The 22,712-nt window shown below is 33.6% G+C and overlaps 1 protein-coding gene and 2 pseudogenes across 1 annotated transcript; all 3 read right to left on the minus strand.

The window, feature by feature from the left end:
• Positions 1-941: 941 nt before the first annotated feature.
• LOC120132964 lies at positions 942-1,259 on the minus strand. Its single transcript, XM_039149635.1, has one exon. It carries the CDS (start codon positions 1,257-1,259, stop codon positions 942-944), a length of 318 nt encoding a protein of 105 aa, XP_039005566.1.
• Positions 1,260-2,903: 1,644 nt separating this feature from the next.
• Positions 2,904-9,850, minus strand: LOC120132812 (annotated as a pseudogene).
• Positions 9,851-14,394: 4,544 nt separating this feature from the next.
• Positions 14,395-20,835, minus strand: LOC120132965 (annotated as a pseudogene).
• Positions 20,836-22,712: the final 1,877 nt, after the last annotated feature.

Consider the following 22,712-nt stretch of genomic DNA (forward strand, 5'->3'; position numbering starts at 1 on the left):
TATTTAAAATTAATTTTGGTATTTTTTACAGTAACTTAAAATTTGTCAGGTGGATATAATAAGTTCTTATAAAATATTTTTTATTGGAACTTGTCATTCTTATGTGATAAATTTTAATAAAAAATTAATTTTTTTAAAACATATCACTTTGACTTGATACGATTTTAAATAAAATATATTATTTGAGCAAATTAATCAATGAGTTGTTTTTACTTGTCTGACTTATTCGGCCAATTTTACAATGCACCAATCCACTTAATAGTAAAATTAAGGCTCGGTTGGGTTGAGTTGGACTTTTAGTTCATTTGAAATCTAATTTGAATCTTTGAATATAAATATATATTTGTTTCGATTCAATATAAATAAACGTATGAAAAATGGAATTTTGTTTGGAATAACATTGATTTAATTGAAAATATGAAGAGAGAAATAGTATTGTAATTATCACTAAATATATAAGATATGATTATATTATTATTTTGGATAAAAAAAATCATCATGAACTCGGTTCAATTTAATCTGAATTAAATTCAAATATTCTAAAAAAAATAAATCCTATAAAATCATATTGAAATCCATTAAAACCTAATAGCCTAAAAATTATAATTATATTTAGAGAAAGTAAATTTATTCTCAAATATGTATTTTTTATGAGAGATGAGAGTTATTATCATATGTCTCGTTGAAACTCTCTCTAATAATAGTGAAAGAAAAGAGTATACATGATAATAACAAAACAACAACAATGGACTTCCAAACAGAGCAAAAAATCACCATCAAGAATTGCCTAACAACGTCTAACTCGGACCTCAAGAATTATTCTCGTTAGATAAATCAACAATCTCATTGGAAGGGACAATAAAGAATTGTGTTTCAATTATATCCGGGCCAGCACTCCTCGTTAAACTGTCTGCAACCCGATGACTTTGTCTCAAAACATGTTAGAATCTGACCTCCCAATCTCGGTCAAGCAAGCAGTATATATGATCCACAATGGTTAGCAAATTAGACTTCCTTTTATGATTCTGTTGCATGTTAATAACATTTAAGTTATCATTCTCAATAATCACTCTCCTCAGGTTGGTGTCTCGAGCCCAGTGGAGATCAACGTAAACACCACAAAGTTCTGCTTCCAAAATCGAGCACGTTCCAAGAAATTTCTTAAACCTCATTAACCACGTTTCTTCATGGTTTCGAACAGCACCCCCACATGAAGACAAGTCGTTGCTTTCCTCTCTTGAACCATCTGTATTGATCATAATCCGATATTTCATAAGAGTTTTTTCACTTAGCGGCAATTGGATTGAAGCTTTCTGCGCTTAGACTTAAGCTTCTGCTTGAGAGCATTGTACGTCAATACTTCTTTCGATTATACCTGTATTATCCTCTAGCGGATTATCAAAGACAATTGAGTTTCGATGACGTCAAATACACTAATGGATAGCTCCGAATAAAATAGCATATTCCTTACTATCATTTGCAAAATAGTTTATGTTCAACAGGTTGGTACAATATATAAAAATATATCATAAATATATTATGTGTTTAATATTATTTAATTTTATTGATAGAAATAAATGGATTGTGTATGTAGTTGAAGGTTTATCCATTATATTTTGATGAAGAACCACAATTATGCAAAGATGATAGTTATCCGATGATTCTTTAAAAGGGAAGGGAGGAGAAAGATATAATATAAAAGAAGGATAATGTGTATCGGAGAGTATGAGACAAAGCGGAGATAGAGAGAGCATCTCTTAATCATAGTTGATAGAGATTTATATTGACCGACTAATAACATCATACGTAAGACCATTGTAATTAATTGTAAGTCAATATATTAAATAGAATTGATTGTCAAATATTGAATAATTTCGTTTTTGATAGATCATATGAAACTCTCAAAAGCTTAAAGTCTAATCATAATATTATAATCATCTAAAAAGTACGAGACTCTAGTTGAATTCGAATTCGTTAATGAAATTATTATCTCAGGAGTATATTTTCGAAAAAATCTCTTTAGAGTTTATTAGCAAAAAAATATATTAAATAACCTAAAATTATATGAAAAAAACTATAACATTGTTTACATTATTTGTTTCATTTTTTCACCCATTTTTGGACGGTGGATACTAGTGACGGGGTTAAGAATGTGAGCCGAAAATCTGGGTTATTGATATTTTTTACGGGTAGTATAACTGCCCGTGATATTTTAGTTCACTATTTTTTATTTATAAAATTAAGATGAATATAAGATAATATTTGTTAAAAAAAATTAATTAATAAATAATGAATAATCATATTTATACTGATGTTCGAGTTCTCTGAACATGGTCAATAAATTAATAAATTATAACCTTAAACGATAGATGTTACATAATTGACATAAAATCATTGTTTCTATAAAAATTTATACAAAATATTACTACATTATTTTTATCGAATTAATTTTAAAATATGACCAATTTAATAGATTATGTAAGTAATAAGAACTAAATGTATAATTATACAATTTTATTAACTTCCACGTCAGTACTTCCGTTAATTGTTAATAGCAAATGACTTGATTAAATGCATTTAAATAATTTAATGACTTAATTGACAAAATTTAAAAAATGATGGTCAAAATGAAAATGTTAGTGCATGGCAAGCTTTACCTGGATCCTCAATTTCATTGGCTCCTATTTCTTGGAATTTTCATGTGGTGGTCTGTTTAAATAGTGCACATAAAATCATATATATGAATGGGATATCATCTCTGGGATGGCAGAACACAGCACAAGGATGATGTGTAGGCAAGTTGCCATTCATTCCCTGTGGTAGGTAAGTGCAGAAAAACTCGATTGTATAATGATGATGTTGCAAAGAGGTTCGTGGAACCGATACGTCAGCACGATACAAGGTAAAGCTTCTATGAAATTAGCCGTTAACTAGCTTCAAACTAGTCTGTTACTGGTTAATTTCTAAACGTGTTGTAACAACTATACAAATATTACATGCTTCTCTACAACCTGGAAGGGTAAAAATGTTTATAAACTGGTTATTTACTCTACGCCAAAAACTGGCACACATTAGAGGTACTTATTGTTCAGGGTTTATTACCATTAGTCTTTTTGTTCTAAGGGCTGAAGTTGGACATGCGGACAAGGCCTTTCCGGTTCTCCTCGTGTCCAGAGAGTTTTGAGATCACCTCTCTTCTTCCCCAGTGTAATAAAGGTCCCTGAATCCCAAACAAGAGATGCTTGGTAAGAGAAATAAAGTAAAGATAACATTTCATCGGGGGTTTATGAGGACGGCAATGTATGTTACTGCAACTGCGCTACTTTCAATATCATTGCTACTTACCGAGAGTGAAAGGAACAATGTAAAGCAAAGCAGGTTGGCCGTGTCCATTCATCATGTTCAAGGCCACATATGTGACCAGAAGACCTGTGGAATTATTTTAAACAAATATAGAATTACTGAGTCAATGGTCTTTATGTTGTAAGATGGGCAACGAAACAAACTGCTAAAGATGTATATTCCTACTACATTCTTGGGCAGGGTAAATTGGTGCAATATCATTTTCTTCCCCTTTCAATTTGGGGATTACTAGATTTAGAATAGATAATCTCCGCAAGTCGGAACCAAAAGAATTTATTGCCCCCATTAACAGTAAGAGCCCGAGCCTCTTCAGTTTGAGACTATAAACAAGTAAAATTCAAGTTTGAGACAACAAATTTTCATACCTAAACCATAAGCAGTCATTGCCCATATAAAGTACCCTGCTCGAAGAGGCGTTTTTGTCAGCCAATCATACCTACCAAAAAAAACATTAACATGATCAGTCAATGAACACTAAACACACCAAACATAAGAAACCAATCTCATTGTTGGAACAAATCCGTGTACCATAACTTATCAATACAAACAGAACCAAATATTTCCAATTTAAACTATGCCGCAAATCTAGTTTGACCAATGGCAGGTTCATAAGCCACGGTAACATAATTTACGGATTTGTCAATGTAAACATTGTACATATGACCTATTAACAAGTTACGATCAGCATGTTCTGGTCCTAAGGCTATAAGGTCTTACACTATACAAAAGCATAAAGAATTAGCAAATATAACTAAGACCAAGATAAATTTATAGATCACGTGTAGAGATGGTAGTCATTCAAACCTTAGCGAAAATGCCACAAGCAGTCCAGGTAAGATTATGTCTCCAAATCCAATAACACTGTAGCCACCCCAAGGATCATACATCCGGGGAATTTTTAGTAACATTGGTATTCCATCCTCTCCACTTCTATCACCACGAGCAACCTATGATAGAAGAAAAAAGAACAATAATATCATTCCCTCAAGCTTGACCGAGCAGAGATTTTCTTTCTAGCTAGGTGCAGGCTTGCTTCATGGTTTCTAGCTAAGGAAACTCAAGTTACTATTTCCAAGGATGATATTATTGCTGACCCGTCCATAGTGGATTCCTACTCATCCCATTCTTATCGGGTTTCAACCGTGTTTCCTTGGTCCCCTCCTCCAAAAGGTTTTGTTAAACTTAATGTGGATGCGGCTACCTCGAGTGATTGGAAGAGGAGTGGCTTAGGTGGTATTTTGAAAGACATGTCTAGTTCGATTCTTGGCTCCTTCAAAGAGCCGGCTGGTCCGGGGCCCCCAACTTTAATGGAATTGAAGGCTATCCTAAAGGGTTTAGATTTTTTGAATCTATTCGTCATAGGGTTAAAGATAGATTGATTATTGAGAGTGATAGTCAGGTGGCAGTTGGCTGGATTAAGGATGTGGTCTCTTGTCCTGTTGTTTATGTTCAAATAGTTAAAGACATTATTCAAAAGCTTAGTGTTTTTGAAGGTTTTATTAGTTGGGTTAGTAGGACAGCCAATATAGAGGCGGATGTCCTAGCTAAGGCGGGTATTGGTTGAATTATGCTCTGTTAAGGGCTGTTTCTTTTTGGTTTTATATCTCTTGAGGGAGATGGTTTGTATTACTTTGTTATATTTGAGTTTATTGAATCCTAGGGCACTCCTTTCCTCCTTGTGTGGATTAAGGAACTATTTTTAAGTTCCGTTAACCACCAAGGGGGTTTTTTGAGGCCTTTTATTCCTATCAAAAAATAATATCATTCCCTCATCAGACCATATGGTTTACAAGTTCATAATTCAATGGTGAAGAGATTATATTTATAATCACTTACCACTATCATCACGCTCTCATGAAACCACCATTTGGAGACAAACACCCAGAAGGTATCATACAAGAAAGCACAACCCAGGAGAACTGTTCCAACCTGATTCAACAAAATTCACCACTAAAGAGCATAAAAAAATTTCCAACCCTTTAGTTATTCTCGTATGTAAACTACTAACATGCAAAAATTATTCTTCATGTACAGAAGCATGGAGAAAGTTGAGACTCATACAATAGCAAAACATTCATGTGTCTCTAAGCAGTAGGTAGATAAAGCCAAGTAAATCAAGATACTCACCTTGAGATTTGGCACGCGGACAATCTGAAGGACTGTGATTATAAGCGCAATACCCTGATTAAAAGGAAAAAGAGGAGGTTCATATATCATGAGTTTACCATGATAAGAACGCAAATCAGACTATTTTCCAAGCATATTAATTTTCAATGAGAGCAAGATGACTACAAGCAAATGGAAACATCGAATACAATATAATCCGCTGAAAAATTCAGCAATCAAGAAAAGTAACAATAACATAAGATACTAGAAATGTTGTCTTACAAGAATATCTTGACCTATCCAGGCAAAGGAGATAGTACGGTACACTGCCCAAACAACAGCAAATGCTATGCAGAAGGGACAAACAGCCAATGTCAGATGCGAAACAGCTCCAAAGAAGGGTACTTTAATAAATGATTCTGCAAAGCCTTTAAAACACCTGAAGCTGAAGATACTTAGCTGTCAGTGTGGTATGATTTAACTTGTTTGTTAAAACATAGAAAGAAAACGCACGAATCCTACTAATACTGCTGATTTTAAAAATAGAGATTTAGCTGCTGATGTTATTTTACACATATTTCTGAAAAAGACTTTGCTCTTAACTATGTTTGATTACAGTCATGCAGAAGTAGAATAATCAAGAAGTTACATATCCATAGAAAAGCATTGCATACCATGATAATAAAGTCACCAAGCATGTTTGCATGCCCTGGAAGCACAAAAGGATAACCAGGATTAGCATTCATCTCAAAAGTCTTCCCCTACCCTACCCACAACCATCTGTCCTATAAGGCCTTATGACAAGTGGATGTCAGAAAAAGTAACAAGGAATACAAATGCAGCATCCCATTAACGGGTGTTTACATACAGACATCCTTATTCAACATATGTTTTCATTCAAAATAAACATTGCACATGTAGTCATGGGTTCTCAAGAAAGTTGCATTTTTTCCTATTGTGCCTAGCACAAAGGTAACATAAAATTGAGAAATTATATTGAGAACCATAAAACTATTTTAGTAGGTAATGTTTCTTTTAGATAAGTTATATTAAGCTCGAAGCATTGTGAGCCCTGCATCTCACACATCCAAGATCATTGACATGTTGTCTAAAATCCAGCCTCAGTAAAATCCTAATGGAATAGACGCGAGTGTCCACTGAAGTAATGATGACGCGGACAAATGCTGGTACTGAATAAGGAATAAGGTGTAGTATGTGCCTCCAGTTGCAAGGTGCTTGACATTCATAAGATTTGCATGTGCAAAAACATTGCTTTCATTAAATGGCTTTTGTAAATCATAATCATTAGTCATATTAAGGACGTTTAGATAGCAACAAATAGAATATAAAATGCCCTTCAACACAGTATTAAGCCTCGGCCAGAACTTTTAGTAAGATTCTCAAAAGAACATATCAAAAAAAAGGAAGAAGAGAACTTAGAGAAGCAAATAAAAGAAAACTAGCATCATCATAAAATCTTAAAACTGCCAGCAAAAATATTGAGAACTGTGTGAGAGATAATAAGTTGCTCCATAGTAACTTGAGAACTACAATAACAAGATGGAAGAAATAAGCCAAACTGATCTAAGCATAGAGATATACGAAGCCAAGCTCACCTCTATTCCACCAATGCAAAAGAGAACCACCAGAACCTCAATAAACCAGAATGACATAAGCTTGTAAAGCATGACCAAGAAACATGAAGCAACCACAACAAACAGAATTGCTGACTTTGTATTTATGTCAACAAAACAACTAGAACCTGCACCTTCAACTTGTACTACTTCTTCTGATGCATCCTGTGCCAATATCAATCAACATATTATTGTGGTGAATGATATAATTGAAAAAACTGCTGCTATATGTTTATGAATGCTTGCATATATACTAGAAGTCTTGAACAGAATTGAAAAACAAAGAATAGAATTTGCTCTTAAAGGGTTTAAAGTTACCTTTAGCAGCTTGTCTTGCTCAATAGCAACTTCTCTAGCAGTCCAAGCAGACCAATAAGAAGCACACAAAATGGTACCAACAGCCATTAGCCACAGAAACACTTCAGCAATATCAACTGCCGGACGCTTTGGAGAGTAAAGTGCAACAGCAACTACATAAAGGTCAGAAAGTGCAGAAAATTTAAAATCCATTCTGACATGATGCCAAATGAGGTATTGTCAAGGAAAGAAAAACATCAGAAATAGAGTACTTTTCCAGAACAACAAAGAGGCAGAGCGGACTGAAACATTGATGAAAAGAAGCCTGGAAAGTCATACCCATGGCATTGTTATTATAAATTTCTCCAAACGTGAACCAGCATCCTGAGGTAGCATAAGGGCTGGTATTTTTATATCTACATCAGCATCAGATTCACAAACCATCTTGAAGAGTTCTGTAGAAAAAAATTAAAAATTCACTACTTAGAAAGCACAAATAAGGTTTGATCTGTTGACAACTGCTTATAACAATAACTAACAACTACATTGAATTCTATCATCTTTAATGTAACATTACCCATATTTGTAAAGGTAAATAGATTAAGAATCTGATTATACCATAATTATAGCTCAAATAAGCCCCAAAGGCTGAAAATGATGATATCACAAAAGCTATGTTGAGAACTTTAGCAGATAAAATGCAGCAAAGTTTAGATACATATCATGAGAAGGAAAAGAAATCTTATGAGTAACTTTCCAATCACAGTTAATGTAGAATTATCATTTTTCATAATGATGGCTACAGATGAAAAATGAAAAGATATTATAAACCAAAATGTATGTCTACAAAATTGCTTCAACATTTTGTTTTGAAGAACAAATCTTGAGAACAGAAAATATTCTTTATGTTTTTGGGTTTAAAAAGGTCCCAACTCCCAAGATACCTGTTTGGTTGTTTATTATGAGGATGGCAGAAGCACCAGCTTCTTCAGCAACATTTGCCTTCTTTGTGAAACTACATTTACCTCGATGCACCAGAATAACCTCCCCTGTAAGCTACCAACAGAGGAGATATTCAAGATTACTAAAAAGGAACAAGTTTAGGGGAAACTGATCAGATGGAAGCACAAGCCCGTCAGAAAGAATACATCTAAGAGTCAAATTGGATGGATATATTGTATAAAAAATCAGAATTGAAAACCTGATTCCTAGGCTTGCTGCAACAATCAGGAGGATCTGCAAGGGCGAGCCTGGTATGGTTTGCATGTTTTTCTTTAGACTCCAGAGTAGGTCCAAAACGAGCACCAACACCAACATATTCATTGTCTTCTATACTATTAATCCATGTTGGGACTTTTACCTATAAACTATTGGATTAAATCTAATATGCAAAGGCCATATTCATTACTTTGAGATGAACAAAGAAAGATTGCAATATACAAGCACCATATCTAACTCAATATTCAAAGGGCAGCGAATAAGTAATAAAATCTACTTTTTAAGTTCAAAATGTAGAAATAGAAGAAAGAGGAAGACAAAAATGCCGAATAATTTTCAGCAATTTACACTTTTTTTTGTAATCTGAGTTCAAGTTGCAAATATTTCAGATATTAAAGGCGCATTAAAATAAAAAGATATTGCCTTTAGGAAAGATTAAGGATTCCTCTGGCTGCTAGGAAATGCCTAAAGTGTTTCAACAAACCAGTAATATGGGCAAAGATTAATACTAAGCAAGGCCCGAAGTAACAACTTAGCTAAGTTTAACCGTTTTTTATTTGTTGTTTTTTTTTCATTCTAAAAAAATTAAACCTATATACTATATAGGATAAATTTTGCTAATAGCAAGTTTGAACATTTCCCATCTGAACCAAAGGTCCAAAACCACAGCCTAAAACAATAAAAAAAATGCCACCATTTCCCAGCAATCAAACAATAACTATAAGACAAAGTCAAATTTTGAAGCAAATGAATCCTAAGAAAGGACAATTAAACTAATAATCGACACAAAACATCTTAATCAAACATCAAGAACAAAAGCAAAAGTCAAGATTTCAGCATTCATCCATTTTCACAAAAGCAAAACAGACCCCGAGGGAAAAATGAGGAACAGAAAAAGAAAAGGCAAAGTTGAGGGGTTTTTGGTAGATTACCAGCACAAAATTATTAGCACAACCGGGTCTCTTTGGAGCAACGTCGTCTTGATGAACTATGTCCCCAGCTAAACCCAAACCAGCACTCGAAAGTACAATTAAAAATACTATAAATACGCCCCTATTCAACTCCATATCTGGAGATAATTACCTTAAAGAAAAGGGCTCTAGGGTTTTCTTTCTTATTCCTTTCTTTCTTCGAAGTGAGAAACATGAAGGGGGAAAATCAAAGAATGTGAAGAGAGATGGAAGCAGGGAAAAGAAGAGGAAAACTATGCTTTCTTTTTGACTTGTTCGTTTTTAATTTCGGAACATTGAAATGAAAGAAACGCCGTGTGATAACAGCTCACAGCTGTGACTGCATTTGCTTTTACTCTTCTTGCGTGCTTCACGCTCTTGCCCTGCCTGTGCATGTCACGCTATTACAATTTCGGGGAACACTTTGTCTATTTAAGGGAAGAAACAAAAATTGCTAGCTTTCCTTTAACCTTTAAAATAAAATATTACCGATCAGTTATTGAGTCCGAATTTTTTTTCGATCTAACACCTGAGAGAAAGAGACGCATTCAAGGAAAGCGCATTATCGGAAAAAATAGTAAGGTATACCCGATGAAACACGTCTTACCTACAAAATCGTTTAAATTGGTTATCCTCTGAAAAGTGTATGCCCGAAGACGTACCTTCTCATTAATTTTCAAACTGACATTACCCTTAGGATGCGCCTTCCGCCTCAACCTTCCCACCCAATTTCTCCCGCCAAACTTAACTCTCTCCCTATATAAACCCCTTTCCCAACTAAAAAAAACACACTTAAATTATATTTCTTTTAAACTATTATATATATATATAAACAGGTATAATTGTTTATATAATTATTTAGATTTTAGTATTTTTTTATTTTCTATTATTTATTTTATATTTATTATAAACTAATTTAATTAATGTTTTTAATTGCCGGTAAAAAATTAGAAGACATGTTGTTGCGATTAAATACTGAACATATTTTGAGTCATTTTGCGGATACGGTAAGAATACATGACTTTATTCTTTTTAAATTTATGAATATTATGGAATCAATTATATATGATGTAAATTGTTAGAATTTATTTAAAGAACACATAAATATTAGTTCAAATTCTAATGCTCATAATTTATTTGTTAGGAAACTGATCGTATATTAGAAGTTTTTATTTGCAATCAAAAGATGACAACACTGAGGCGTATCTGGTCATATTTGTCTATGGTTGGATTCGATTACTTAGCAAAAGTTAAAGGAGGTGTAAACTTGAACTCACTTTGATTTCTGCACTCATTGAGAGATGGAGGCCAGAGACACATACGTTCCATCTACCATGTGAGGAGTGCACGATTACATTGGAGGATGTTTCAATACAACTCGGGCTATCGGTAGATGGAACTGTCATATGTGATGTGGCAAATGATGATTGGGGGTCTATGCATGGAGTATCTTGGGAAGACGTCACTCAGTTTCAACGGTGGTCAAATAAGATTACTGTGGCTAAAAATGAATTAAAGAGTTGTTCGAAAATTGTTCAGAGGACGACGCAAAGCATTTTGTCGGGCATATATCTACAACTCATTGGAGGGATATGATGCCAGACAAATCTCGGAATCATGTGCATTATATGTGGTTGCAACATCTCATTGATTTTGAAGAAGCTGACATTGAGCTGAAGGTCTGCGGGTTGGTATTTTATTTAGAGAAATGTGTCGATCGATAAAATATAGTAAGCTGCTATTGACAGGTGTCTCGTGCTTTTCCAATCGTGGTCATGATACCGCATACCTTTTTGCCCGATCGTGAATGACTCATTGTCTTTCTATTACTGTCAAGGTATCAAGACTAAATTTATTTTTAAATAATATTTCTTTATTATTATAGAATGATATATATATATTAATTAGGTGATAAATAAAAGGAAAAATCATCGTGATATCCCACAGAATTAGAAGATAATGATTATTGATTGACCAGAAAGCTGGTGGAGAGATATGTTTTTTATCATTATTATTTATTAATTGTACTGATATATTGAATCTTATCTTAATTTTGATAAGAAATATATTTTTTTTGTTTTAGTTCAAATGGGTTAATGTATTTGGACGATAAATTGAGGGTTTGCATCCTCTAACATGAGTAATGCATAAATTAATATTATTAATTATAAATTTTTTTGAATTAATAATTGGTATCCGATATATTGACTGACTAATTCAGATTGGGTACTGCAAAGGCGAGGGTGACACTTTCAACCCAGTTTGCTCCATTCGCAAACACCAGGATTCGAACCCTAACTTTGTTAAGGGACCTAGTGTCTCATTATTAATTTAATAATTATATTTATAAAAAATAATAGATAATATTAACTATATTAATTTTTTTATGTATTACTACATTCAAAATATAATATTATTAAAAATATATTATAATAATACTAATTTTAATAATTAGTATTTAAAATGATATTAAAATATTAAATTAATTTAAATAAAAATATTTTTTGATTGGTTATACACTTAAGTGAAAAGTAAAAAAAAAATTACGAAAAATTAGATAGTAAACATTTTGCGAAAAAATATAAAGTAATTAAGAAAATCAATTACAGTAAGAAAATCAATTAAACTATTAAACATAAAAAAAAATATTTTTCATAAAATTAATTATAATTATTAAATACAGAAAAATATTTTCTAAAAAATAATTTTTCGGCTATCTAACATAAATAATAAAAAAAATATTTTGGTTACGTACACTTCTAGCCATTGAAACAAGCTCGTGTCAGAGCAGGATGGACCCGAGTGACAGGGTTTTCTTTGGACGGACGGCACTGACGGGCCCTCACTTGGATGGATACCAGTCAGCATGGAGGGCTATTTCATGCACCGTCTTTCACGGTGGAGTCACACGTGTGGAGATGGCACGCGTGTCAACCACCTATTTGATATATGTGCGAGAAGACTTCGTAAAGTTTCTCTTAGGGTAATGTAATTGATAATAATTTTTTGTTTTGATTCTTGAATTTTTTTAATACACACTGGTCGTTTAATTAGGAGTTATGTTTTGATTCTTTTGTGGCCTGTGAAGAAAACTTGAAAAGAGACTCGCATGTTTTATTAGTATTTTATAATTATACTTTTATTACGTTAACAACCTAAGGTATAAAAATTTATCACAGTTATTATAAATTCGTATGATTTTTTATATATTTTAAATATATTTTCGTATCCGATCTTTGCCACAGCTGAAATAGTTTCCAAATTCCCAAAACTGAAACAAATAATTTGGTGAATGGCCACGAAAGCGCTTATAATCAACAATAAAATAATTAATACATATCTTTTGCTGATTTGCTCTTTTAAAAAACTAAAAAAAATTAGAATCCTTTCTCTTTTTTTCTGAAATAAAAAGGATATTATAATATACTATATTGAAAGGACATTTCACCTCATGGTGGACAAAAACTAAAAGAACCTAAAGCTGGCAATGTCTAAACCCAGCCACTCTTTTGGTTGTGATTTCCACAAGATGTTGGGTCTAATTCAGCATAACAAACTCTGGGTCCAAGCACCAGGCCATCTTTGCACTGTTTGGTTAGACAATCGATTTTTTCATAGCCAAATATGGCAGCTCAGCTTGCAGCCTGGTACACAATATTTAATGTTCTACTTTGCTTATTGCGATGAGTGGAGCGGCATCATTGATTTCAACCCATAAAAAGAAACGAATTCTTAAATTTCTATCTATTTGATATTTTCAATTCATGTATTTTTCAAAATTTAAAATTCACTCCTAATTTTAAAAATATATTTTCATTAAGCAAAATAAGGACCTAATATTGAAAAATATAAACGTGTATAATTGCAATTATCTTTAAATTTTATCTTGGCAAGTTGGGTTTTTCACCATAAACACGACCCCAGTTCAAAAAAATTATCGAATAAGAATGAGTCAGAACCAATCAATTAGGGTGAAATGCATCCCTAATCAGAGTTGCGAAAGTTCGACTAATGAACGAAGCCACTTTCTTTGGGTTTTTTGTTGCAAGAGGAGAGTAATTTGATCTGACCAGAACTGGCTCAACAAAACACAGTTCCCTTCTTATTCCTTTCTATAATGAATACAAAGAGGGTTACCCTCAACCAAAATTGCATACTGACTAAGCACAACTGAGGAGCTAATTTAAAAAGGAAAAAAAACAATTAGAACTTACAAAGGATCAACAATGCCAAGGATCTCACGACCTTGTAGGTCGTTTTTTCAACCACCTGAAGAACCTCTTATCAAAATCTCTTCATGCTGTGAGCGAACGGAGGAAATGCACTTCATCTTTGCTCAGAATCTGGATATCGATACAAAAATAATTTACTTTAGATTTACTTGTTAATGAAACAGAACTTGTGTTGGAAACAAAAGAAACACTAAGTTCGGTTTTAGCTTCAAACCATGCAAAATCATTAACTCGACATCAGGGGGAATAGGCGACAATGCAAACATGTAGGCTTATCTTAAATACAAGTTCTAAATTCAAATAGTTCATTTTGACAATAACTGACATGGTGTAAAAGCACATAAAATCACAGATGCAAGTTCAAATAGTTTATTATTTACAAGCAACGCTAGACATGTGATAGAAAAAGGATAGTGACGTACTTGCATATCTCCTTAGTGAACCATTTCCATTAAGAGAAAATGCAATGGTTTCCTTTCATGGCCAAAAGATAGAATTTCTTGCATTCTTTCGGGCCAATCCGAATTCAATCTACGGGCAAAATCTTCCACCTCCTAAACAAAATATAAAAAGAAAAATCATTTGGGTTATACGAATTTCCTCCACATAGTGTAAAAAGTATAAGATAGTGACACTGTTAATTCATTCGCTAGTCAGCTTACTAGTTTCCCTAAATTCACATGACCAAAATAGTCATCTCATAGTGTCTATAAGTCCAGAAATTACAATGTTTATTCAGAGCTCATCCTGTGGGACCCTACTTGTAAAGATCAATAGGAAATTGAGGAGAAAGGAAGAAAGAGAGAGAAAGAATAAATGACACAACATATACTTAACCCTTATTTTGCCTCCCAAGATTGCAAAACAAAACACCATGTTATAATATATATCAAAATATAAAAACAAGAGTCCAGAAAACACAAAATCATGAATTATCTATGACTAACCAGCAATTGAAAAAGATTAAACACCAAGGCTTAAAGCAAAATCTCTTTCCTTCAATGCTCCTGAGGAGTGGGGAGCAATGAGGAAGAGGAAGATTTACCAGGAAAAACTCCATCTTTACCTGTCTATTTTTTCTTTCAGCGCCGGATCAATCTCGTCATCAATATCACCATCATCAAGTTCATTCTTACTGGAAAAAATATCTTCAACATCATGTACGTTCGAGGTAGCACCGACACCAGCCCACTTTCTGACCAACTTCGGCACTACAGCACACTGAGTTAAGACCATTCGGTTCCTGGAACATGAGAGGAACTTTAGTAACTACTCGGTATTCAAAGATAGATGAAAGAGACATAATGATGAGGTTCACACCTTATTATGGTTTTAATGGCTTCACTGACAGATGTGCTCTGCTGATCTTTTCTTCTTCGGTTCTTCTTTTTAGCCTTCGAAGTTTTAATCCCTTTAGAATCTGCAATACATAATTCCCTTCCCTCCTATGAGGCCTTCAGAAAGAATTAGAAAAAGAAAAATAAGAGGCAAGGTTTATGGTATCCATTAAGTAGAACAAGTTTAGAAGGTTATATAATTCCAGCACATAAAACGTATGTGCCAGTACAGATGTCAATACTATCAAACAAACACGTGTAATTAGCTCTCTTTGTCAGTTACTTGATAAAGTTGATATCCATAATGGAGTGTAAAATCTCAATCCAGTTTTAGTTTTTGGAAAACGATTCCTAAATAAAGAACCTCAACATGATTATGAAGGAAACAAACAATGAGCAAATTAATCATTTTATTATCTGATCACTAAGAAGTTGTCCACAATCCTGTAAAACAGGTCATCCTGTAATCTTCAAGGAAGGTCAGTTCTTATGAACGTGTGGTAGATTACCGATTCTTTGGATGGTTCTCCAGGTGTTGATTAAATGGAAGGACTCGCCTGACTCGAGATTACTAGGGAATCCTATGAGGTCATTTCTGCTCAGTTTCCCTATTTTCACCTTGAGGACCAGGTGAAAATCGTTGGAGCGGGTAATTTTAGACCTACAGTTCATAAGATCTACACTCGTAGAAGCAAGGTGACAATCTAATTTAGTACACTGTGTTGTTTATTACTATTTATTAGATTTCTGCTCATACTTAAGTTTATGTGTTTATTATGATCCTAACAGTTAGTAAACATTATTTTTGGTGGGTTACTTGTACTAGAATGAAGGGAAAATGGGGAGGTTTTTGGCTGGTCAGTTCTTGGCTAGTTTTGCAGGCATTGAGGCTGAGATTGACACATAAGATGCAACCAGAACAGAACTGAATTATACTATTCTTTCTAGGAGAAAGCTAAGGTATCTATTCAATAAACTATCTATCAAGGCTATTTTGCCAATATGAGAAGTTGAACAAACCAAAATACTCGTGAAACAGAGCAGGCTTTACAGAACTAAAACCTTTGGGATAGAAATTTAATGTATAAAAAAACATATATCAGAACATAATTTAAGCATACCTCCATTGTCTCCATTAATAATGATAAGAGGTCATCATAAACTATCTATCAAGGCTATTTTGCCATATGAGAAGTTGAACAAACCAAAATACTCGTGAAACAGAGCAGGCTTACAGAACTAAAACCTTTGGGATAGAAATTTAATGTTATAAAAAACATATATATCAGAACAATTTAAGCATACCTCCATTGTCTCCATTAATAATGATAAAGGTCATCAACTGAACGATCATCGACAATCTCTTCTTCAACTCAACGTTCTGAGACACAGAAATCTTCACTTACAGAAGTTAATTGACCCAAAGCAAGTTCGTCTCAACCAGAAAAATGCTCTAAAAGAAGTCAAATTGCAGAGGGTACAAAATAATCAGAGGAAAGCCAAAAATAAGGAAGATACAGTTACCTTTAGTTTCTGCCTCTCTTTTAGTTCCTTCCTCTTTTTGCATACATCTATTCAACAGTCGAATGCGTGGATCATCATGCGTTTTTCAAAGGCTCCAACTTTTCTTCCTAAACCAACAAAATAAGTAATAAAAATACAAATAGGGATTAAAAGAAAAGGCATGACAAATAAAGAAGCTCCAACTAACACAAGACACACCTCTGTAAGATCATCCGGCAAATGAAATATCTCACGTATCTCCTCAGGGCTTTTTCCCTCAATAATTCTAGCAAGAGCACGACTAGTAAGATCAACTAGAGGCTTTAACTGAAGGCTATCAGCTGCAGATGTCAATTCACAAAGCCTCTTTGTGTCCATTCGGATAAACTTTTCGTCAAAAGACTTGCGCTCCTTCAAATAGAAAAATAAAATACGCAAATGAATGGGAGAAGAAGCTCAGTGTCAGTTTGCTAAAAGAAATCGAGTATCCTAGGAACACGTATATATTTTCTTTTCCCAAAATTCGAAGTGGCAAAAGAAATGAATCAAAAAAGGGTTATCTAAAATTGAATGTGGATGCAGCTGAGAGTGGAGATTGGTGAAAAAGTGGTATAGGTGGTTATTAAGAAATGAGGTTGGAGCGATGATGGGTTCTTCAAAGAGGCTTCTGGACCAGGTCCTCCTATTTTGATGGAGCTTAAAGCCATTAAGAAGGGTTTAATTTCTTTGATTCTCTTCTTCAGCGGTTAAAGAATCGTTGGATTGTTGAAACTGATAGTAAACTAGCAGTGGAATGGGTTAAGAATTAGATAGATGTCCTCTTGTTTATGTAGATTTAGTGAAGGACATTGCTGCTACGTTTAGAGAAATGGAGGGTGTTATTAGATGGGTTGATAGAACAACTAATATAGAGGCTGATAGCTTAGCTAAGGCTGGTATTGGTTAGTTTTATTTTTTGTTTAGGTTGTTTGTTTGAGTGTTTCGGGTTGTTCTTTGTAAGGGGGTTGGTTGTGTTTTAACATTATGTAACTTTTCCGTTATTAATGAATTTTGAGGCACTCTTTTCCTCCTTCCGCTAATTAAGGAGCACCTATTGGCAATCCTTTAATCATGAAGGGGTTTTTTAACGAGGCCTCCACTCTTATCAAAAGAAAGAAAGCCATCTATACCTTATGAAGTTAAAAATTAACTCCATTTATGCACTCCAGAAAGATTAAACATCTATTTTAAGAAAGCAAGATGATAACACCAAATATAAGAGGTAAAAGTTAGTTAAGAAACATTTTTAACCTACCTTGTTAGAGCGACCAGGCACTTGATGAAATCGGCAATAATCAAGAATTAGGCTTAACATGGCAGGGTTGACTCGCTGAGGAAGAGAGATAGCACAATTCTTGGACGATCCCATGCCCTTTGAATCATTTCATGACATATCATGGGACAAAACATCGCTACCTCATGTCCACTTGTTGGATTGAGCCATCAGCAGTTTGAAGCCAAATGTACGACTTCATCGTCTGAGAACAAATCGGAAATACTTCAGAATTAAAACTTAAAGATACAATCAAGAAAAACCAGTGCCCTAAACTATATACAGCCCATCACCAAATAGAAACTCAGATGTCATCCAAGCCCATATCGGGACATTATTCCAATCGGGTGCCCATACCTAACTCGAACTATGCAGATAAAAAATTCAAGTTTTGCGCACCATTGCTAAAAAATACAACCAAACAACTTTGTTCACTGCATAATATTTGGTCAATATCAAACCAGAGCTCAATCTTTCCTAGTTAACTAGGATATTTAGTTGCTATGGAAATAAATAAAACCTTGAACAATATACCTTTATACCTACAACAGAATCCATAAGGATTGATATGCTCTTTTGTGAACTATATAAAAATGATTAACCAAAAATGTAAAAGAAGTGAACATAAAAAAATGAAGACATACTTCACCAGGAAAATAGATACTCTATGACTGAAGTGAACTCAAAAAATCGTACCTCGGGTTTAATGACTGCTATATCCACTTCTGACATTTCAAAGTAAATTTCACACACCAAGAAGGTCTGTCTGTAAAGCTTGTTGTAGTGAAGTTGTACACCCTGCTTCTCTGCTGCTCCAAGGCTTGGATACAGTAGATCAAACGGCTTTGCACTTCTCAAGTGAAAGAGATTCTCAACCTGTAACAGTTTCCCAGCGTAGTATTATCAATGTAATTTTCCCACTTGCACGAACATTGATTTTGGAAGTAGATCTCAAGAAGTACTTAAATTTGGATCATGAAGCTGTTCAAACCAAAACAATATGAAAATATGTGGCAGAGTTACAAACAGATATTTCAGCTTAAGTAGATGACTGCATAAATAAAAATTGTATCAAAATATAGACAAACTCTGCAGTTAAGTAGTTAATTACATAACATGTTGCAAAGATATACGCCTAAGCTCCTGAACTAAATATCCAAAAGGTGTCCACAGAACCTAAATAAACTGATTGCCAATCATATTTTTATAAATGTCTGAGTTAGCGTTCACATACGCTGTTAAACCAATCAGACTGAATAATATTGAACTGTCAAAACAAATCAAGGATCTCAACATTATCAAGATTCTTACCACTGCAACCACTAGTATCAAGTCAAAGCCAGTAGCAGAAGTAAAATATTTGACACTGCAGGGGAAATAGCAAAGTAGTTGAATATTTAAATCATTACTAGGATTATCTCACCTTTCTCTCACCAGAAAAGATGCTTTGGTTCTACTGAATTTGCGTTAAAGAACCAAACATTCCACTTTAAGCAAACCTATATTTTCATTTTTCGGTGCAGCAAGACAAGCAGGAGTTGTGCAGCTATAGCCCCACTGTTGGTGTGCTTATGATAAAACGAGATCAATGAAGCCGTTATACCAAATTGACATCCTCTCAGTACATCAACCCGCATTCCACTTGTCTTTGTTGCAATGAATAATAAAGGTGTTTCAGTACATCCTATTTCTCCAACTGTACTCCACTCCCTACAAAACTACCTTTTCTGAATTACCACCATTCCTGAATTTTTATTGACCCTACCTCAAATTCGAATTCAATCACCTCGGAATTATTTTCTCATATTACAACCATTCCACCTCTATTACCATTTTAGAAACATACTTCTTTAATTGACTTTTAAAATGAATATTTACTTATGGTAACTAAATTACCAAAGAGGGAAAGCTCGGCCGCTCAACGTTTATGAGAATACCGAAATACCACGTGGCAGCTAAAATTTCATCTACCAAGCTTATGGGAGAAACCATTCCACCTCTATTACCATTTTAGAAACATACTTCCTTTAATTGACTTTTAAAATGAGATATTCTACTTATGGTAACTTAAATTACCAAAGAGGGAAAGCTCGGCCGCTCAACGTTTATGAGAATACCGAAATACCACGTGGCAGCTAAAATTTCATCTACCAAGCTTATGGGAGATAACAAGAGAACAGAGCCATCTTTCATTCGATCTAACGGTTATTTACATTAAAACAAATCGCATGCAAAATAAACACCGACCTAATTTCTTGCATGTATCAGTCACCGATATAACCGGAAAAACCTTATAATTCAAAATTAAATTCAGTTCATTTTCCTATACTTGATCTAGTCTTATTAGCTCTATTCGTTTTTCTCAGCAACCAAACACCTTTTAAAACAAGAACACATATAGCATCAAACAAACATAAACTAATTTGCAGAACCAATCAGAAAACCTAAACCTACCTAGCTCAAAAAGTCGAGCAGCTAAAAATCGGAAACTAATAATTTGAATGAAAATAAATCAAAAAAAAAACGAAACACATTTCCGTCGCCAATCGATCCTATAGATAAGAACAAGCAACGAAAGAACGATTCCTGAAAGTCATCTTAACAGATAGTACAAAATCGATTCTTCCCTTTTAACGTTAGACATCTAGTTTCAAAAAAAATCGTAAACAAAACGGCGTTGTTTCGATTATACCTGTGTAGAAGGCGACGGAGATTGCAGAGAGCTTCCGAACTGCTCAGATACGGCGGATGTCGGCGAACTCCGAAATGGATAAATGAGAGATAGAGAACGGAAAAAAGAAAGAGAGAGATACAGTGTCTTTTTTTATGTAACGTATAAAAAATATTATTTTTTATTTTTTAAATAGTTAAATTTTAGGAAAGGTAGGTATTGTAAAAAGGAAAGGGGAGATTTGTGCCCAAGGTACGAGCCGCCTCGCTGCCTTTGAAGGAACGAGGGTCCGATAAACGTCACCGCATAGTTCACACGCACACGTGAACCCTATTAGACACCCAGGAAATACCAAAGATGCAATTATCTTTAAACAATGTCCTAATTGCATTTTCTTATCCATTCAAAATTAGTCTTTTCGTTCATGAACTAATATTCCGAATGTACACTTTGAAATATTTTTCCATAAAGTTAACCTTAAAATTATTTGCTTTTAGGTAGAATGACCTTTTAGCCTCTTAATTTTATCAGCTAAAGCATTTTAGCCCTTAAACATTTATTATATTCTTTTTGGCCCTTAAATTTTTATTTTTTTATCAAAATCGATCAAAATATGATAAAATTATAATGCTATTTATTCTTATTAAAATATTAACATCAACCATTTTATCTTTTCCATTATATTATCAAAAATTATAATGCTATTTTATTCATTATTATTTTTCTAATACTTTATAACATTGAAAAGACAAAAAAAAATTTTTACGTCAGTTTAAAACCGTAATTATTCTTCCATGACATTTGGGTTAATCTAACAGAATATAAAAGTTTAAAAGATAAAATAATAGAAGTTTTAAAGTCGAAGGTCAAATGATTATTCTATCTTATTTTTATAATTAAGACTTTTTATTGGTTAAAATCCGTCATATTGTATATATTAAAATCAAACTTTCATGTGTATAACTAAATTAAATTAAAGTTTATATATGTATTATATATTAAATTAAAATTAATTGTATTACTTAATTAAGTAAATTTTTTTGAATAAATTGAGTTTATTTGTAAACATAGACGAACTCATTTATTAATAAATAACTCTTTTACATTCACATAAATTTGAACAGAACAAATTTAGAAAAAAGTTATTTAACAAATTACTTATTGTATTAATATCTAGCACACAGATATTTAGCGCGTATGACTCCAGACGAGAAGGTTGCGTGTCGATTCACATCGGGTTCAAATCCCGATCCCTTAAGGATCCTTTTTTTTTAATTCTTGAAACTATAATTTCGACATTTATAAAATTGCCCCTACATATGTTAATCACTACAGATAAGTCTCCATTCTCGAAACAGGAAAATAATGCTCATATTTCTGATCACTCTACTTTCTGCAACTCTCAAATCCATATTCTCTTCTCGAAACAGGAAAATAATGCAATTTGTTTCATTGAACTCAATTGAAAGAATCTTTAGCATATTCAAACTCTTCATTATTCTATTTTCCTTCAAGTGTGACTCTTCAGACCCTCACATCATGACATCATCGCTGACCTTATCTGCTTGCCTTTTTGGCACTTTCCGGCCGACCAACGGTGGCTATTTACTCATTGGTTCTTGCTTAGCCTTTCTATAAATTATAAACTCTTCTTTCTCCATTGCATTGAGGGGGAACGAATGGAAGGCAAAAGAGACAACCATGGGGACAAACTGCACAGACAGACAAGGACTGCAATCTACAAAGAACCACCAGCTCCCCTGTTCGAGCCTAGTGAGCTCCACTCATGGTCTTTTTTGATGATATCTCAAATGAATTAGGGTGGTTGTGGACGGTTTATATCATCTAATTTAGACGAAAAACGCACTCAATGATAGATTGACTGTTGACCAGTGTCGATATTCTCCGTCTATGTGAGAAAGTAGAACGAAAATGAATTAAAGTAAAATAGTTTCATTAAGATCATATTTTATCGCACAATCAAGTTTGAAAGATTTTAAATAATCTTTAATGTATAGGTCAAGGGGTGTTCAAAACCGAATTAATTCGGTTAAACCGACCTGAACTGAATTAGTTCGGTTAATTCGGT

Source organism: Hibiscus syriacus, unplaced genomic scaffold (genome assembly GCF_006381635.1).
Source record: "Hibiscus syriacus cultivar Baekdansim isolate YM2019G1 unplaced genomic scaffold, ASM638163v2 tig00110570_pilon, whole genome shotgun sequence".
Taxonomy (NCBI): domain Eukaryota; kingdom Viridiplantae; phylum Streptophyta; class Magnoliopsida; order Malvales; family Malvaceae; genus Hibiscus; species Hibiscus syriacus.

Bases quoted from the DNA above. Each gene is read 5' to 3' on its own strand.
- LOC120132964 (XM_039149635.1), bottom strand. From the start codon at position 1,259: ATGATCAATACAGATGGTTCAAGAGAGGAAAGCAACGACTTGTCTTCA.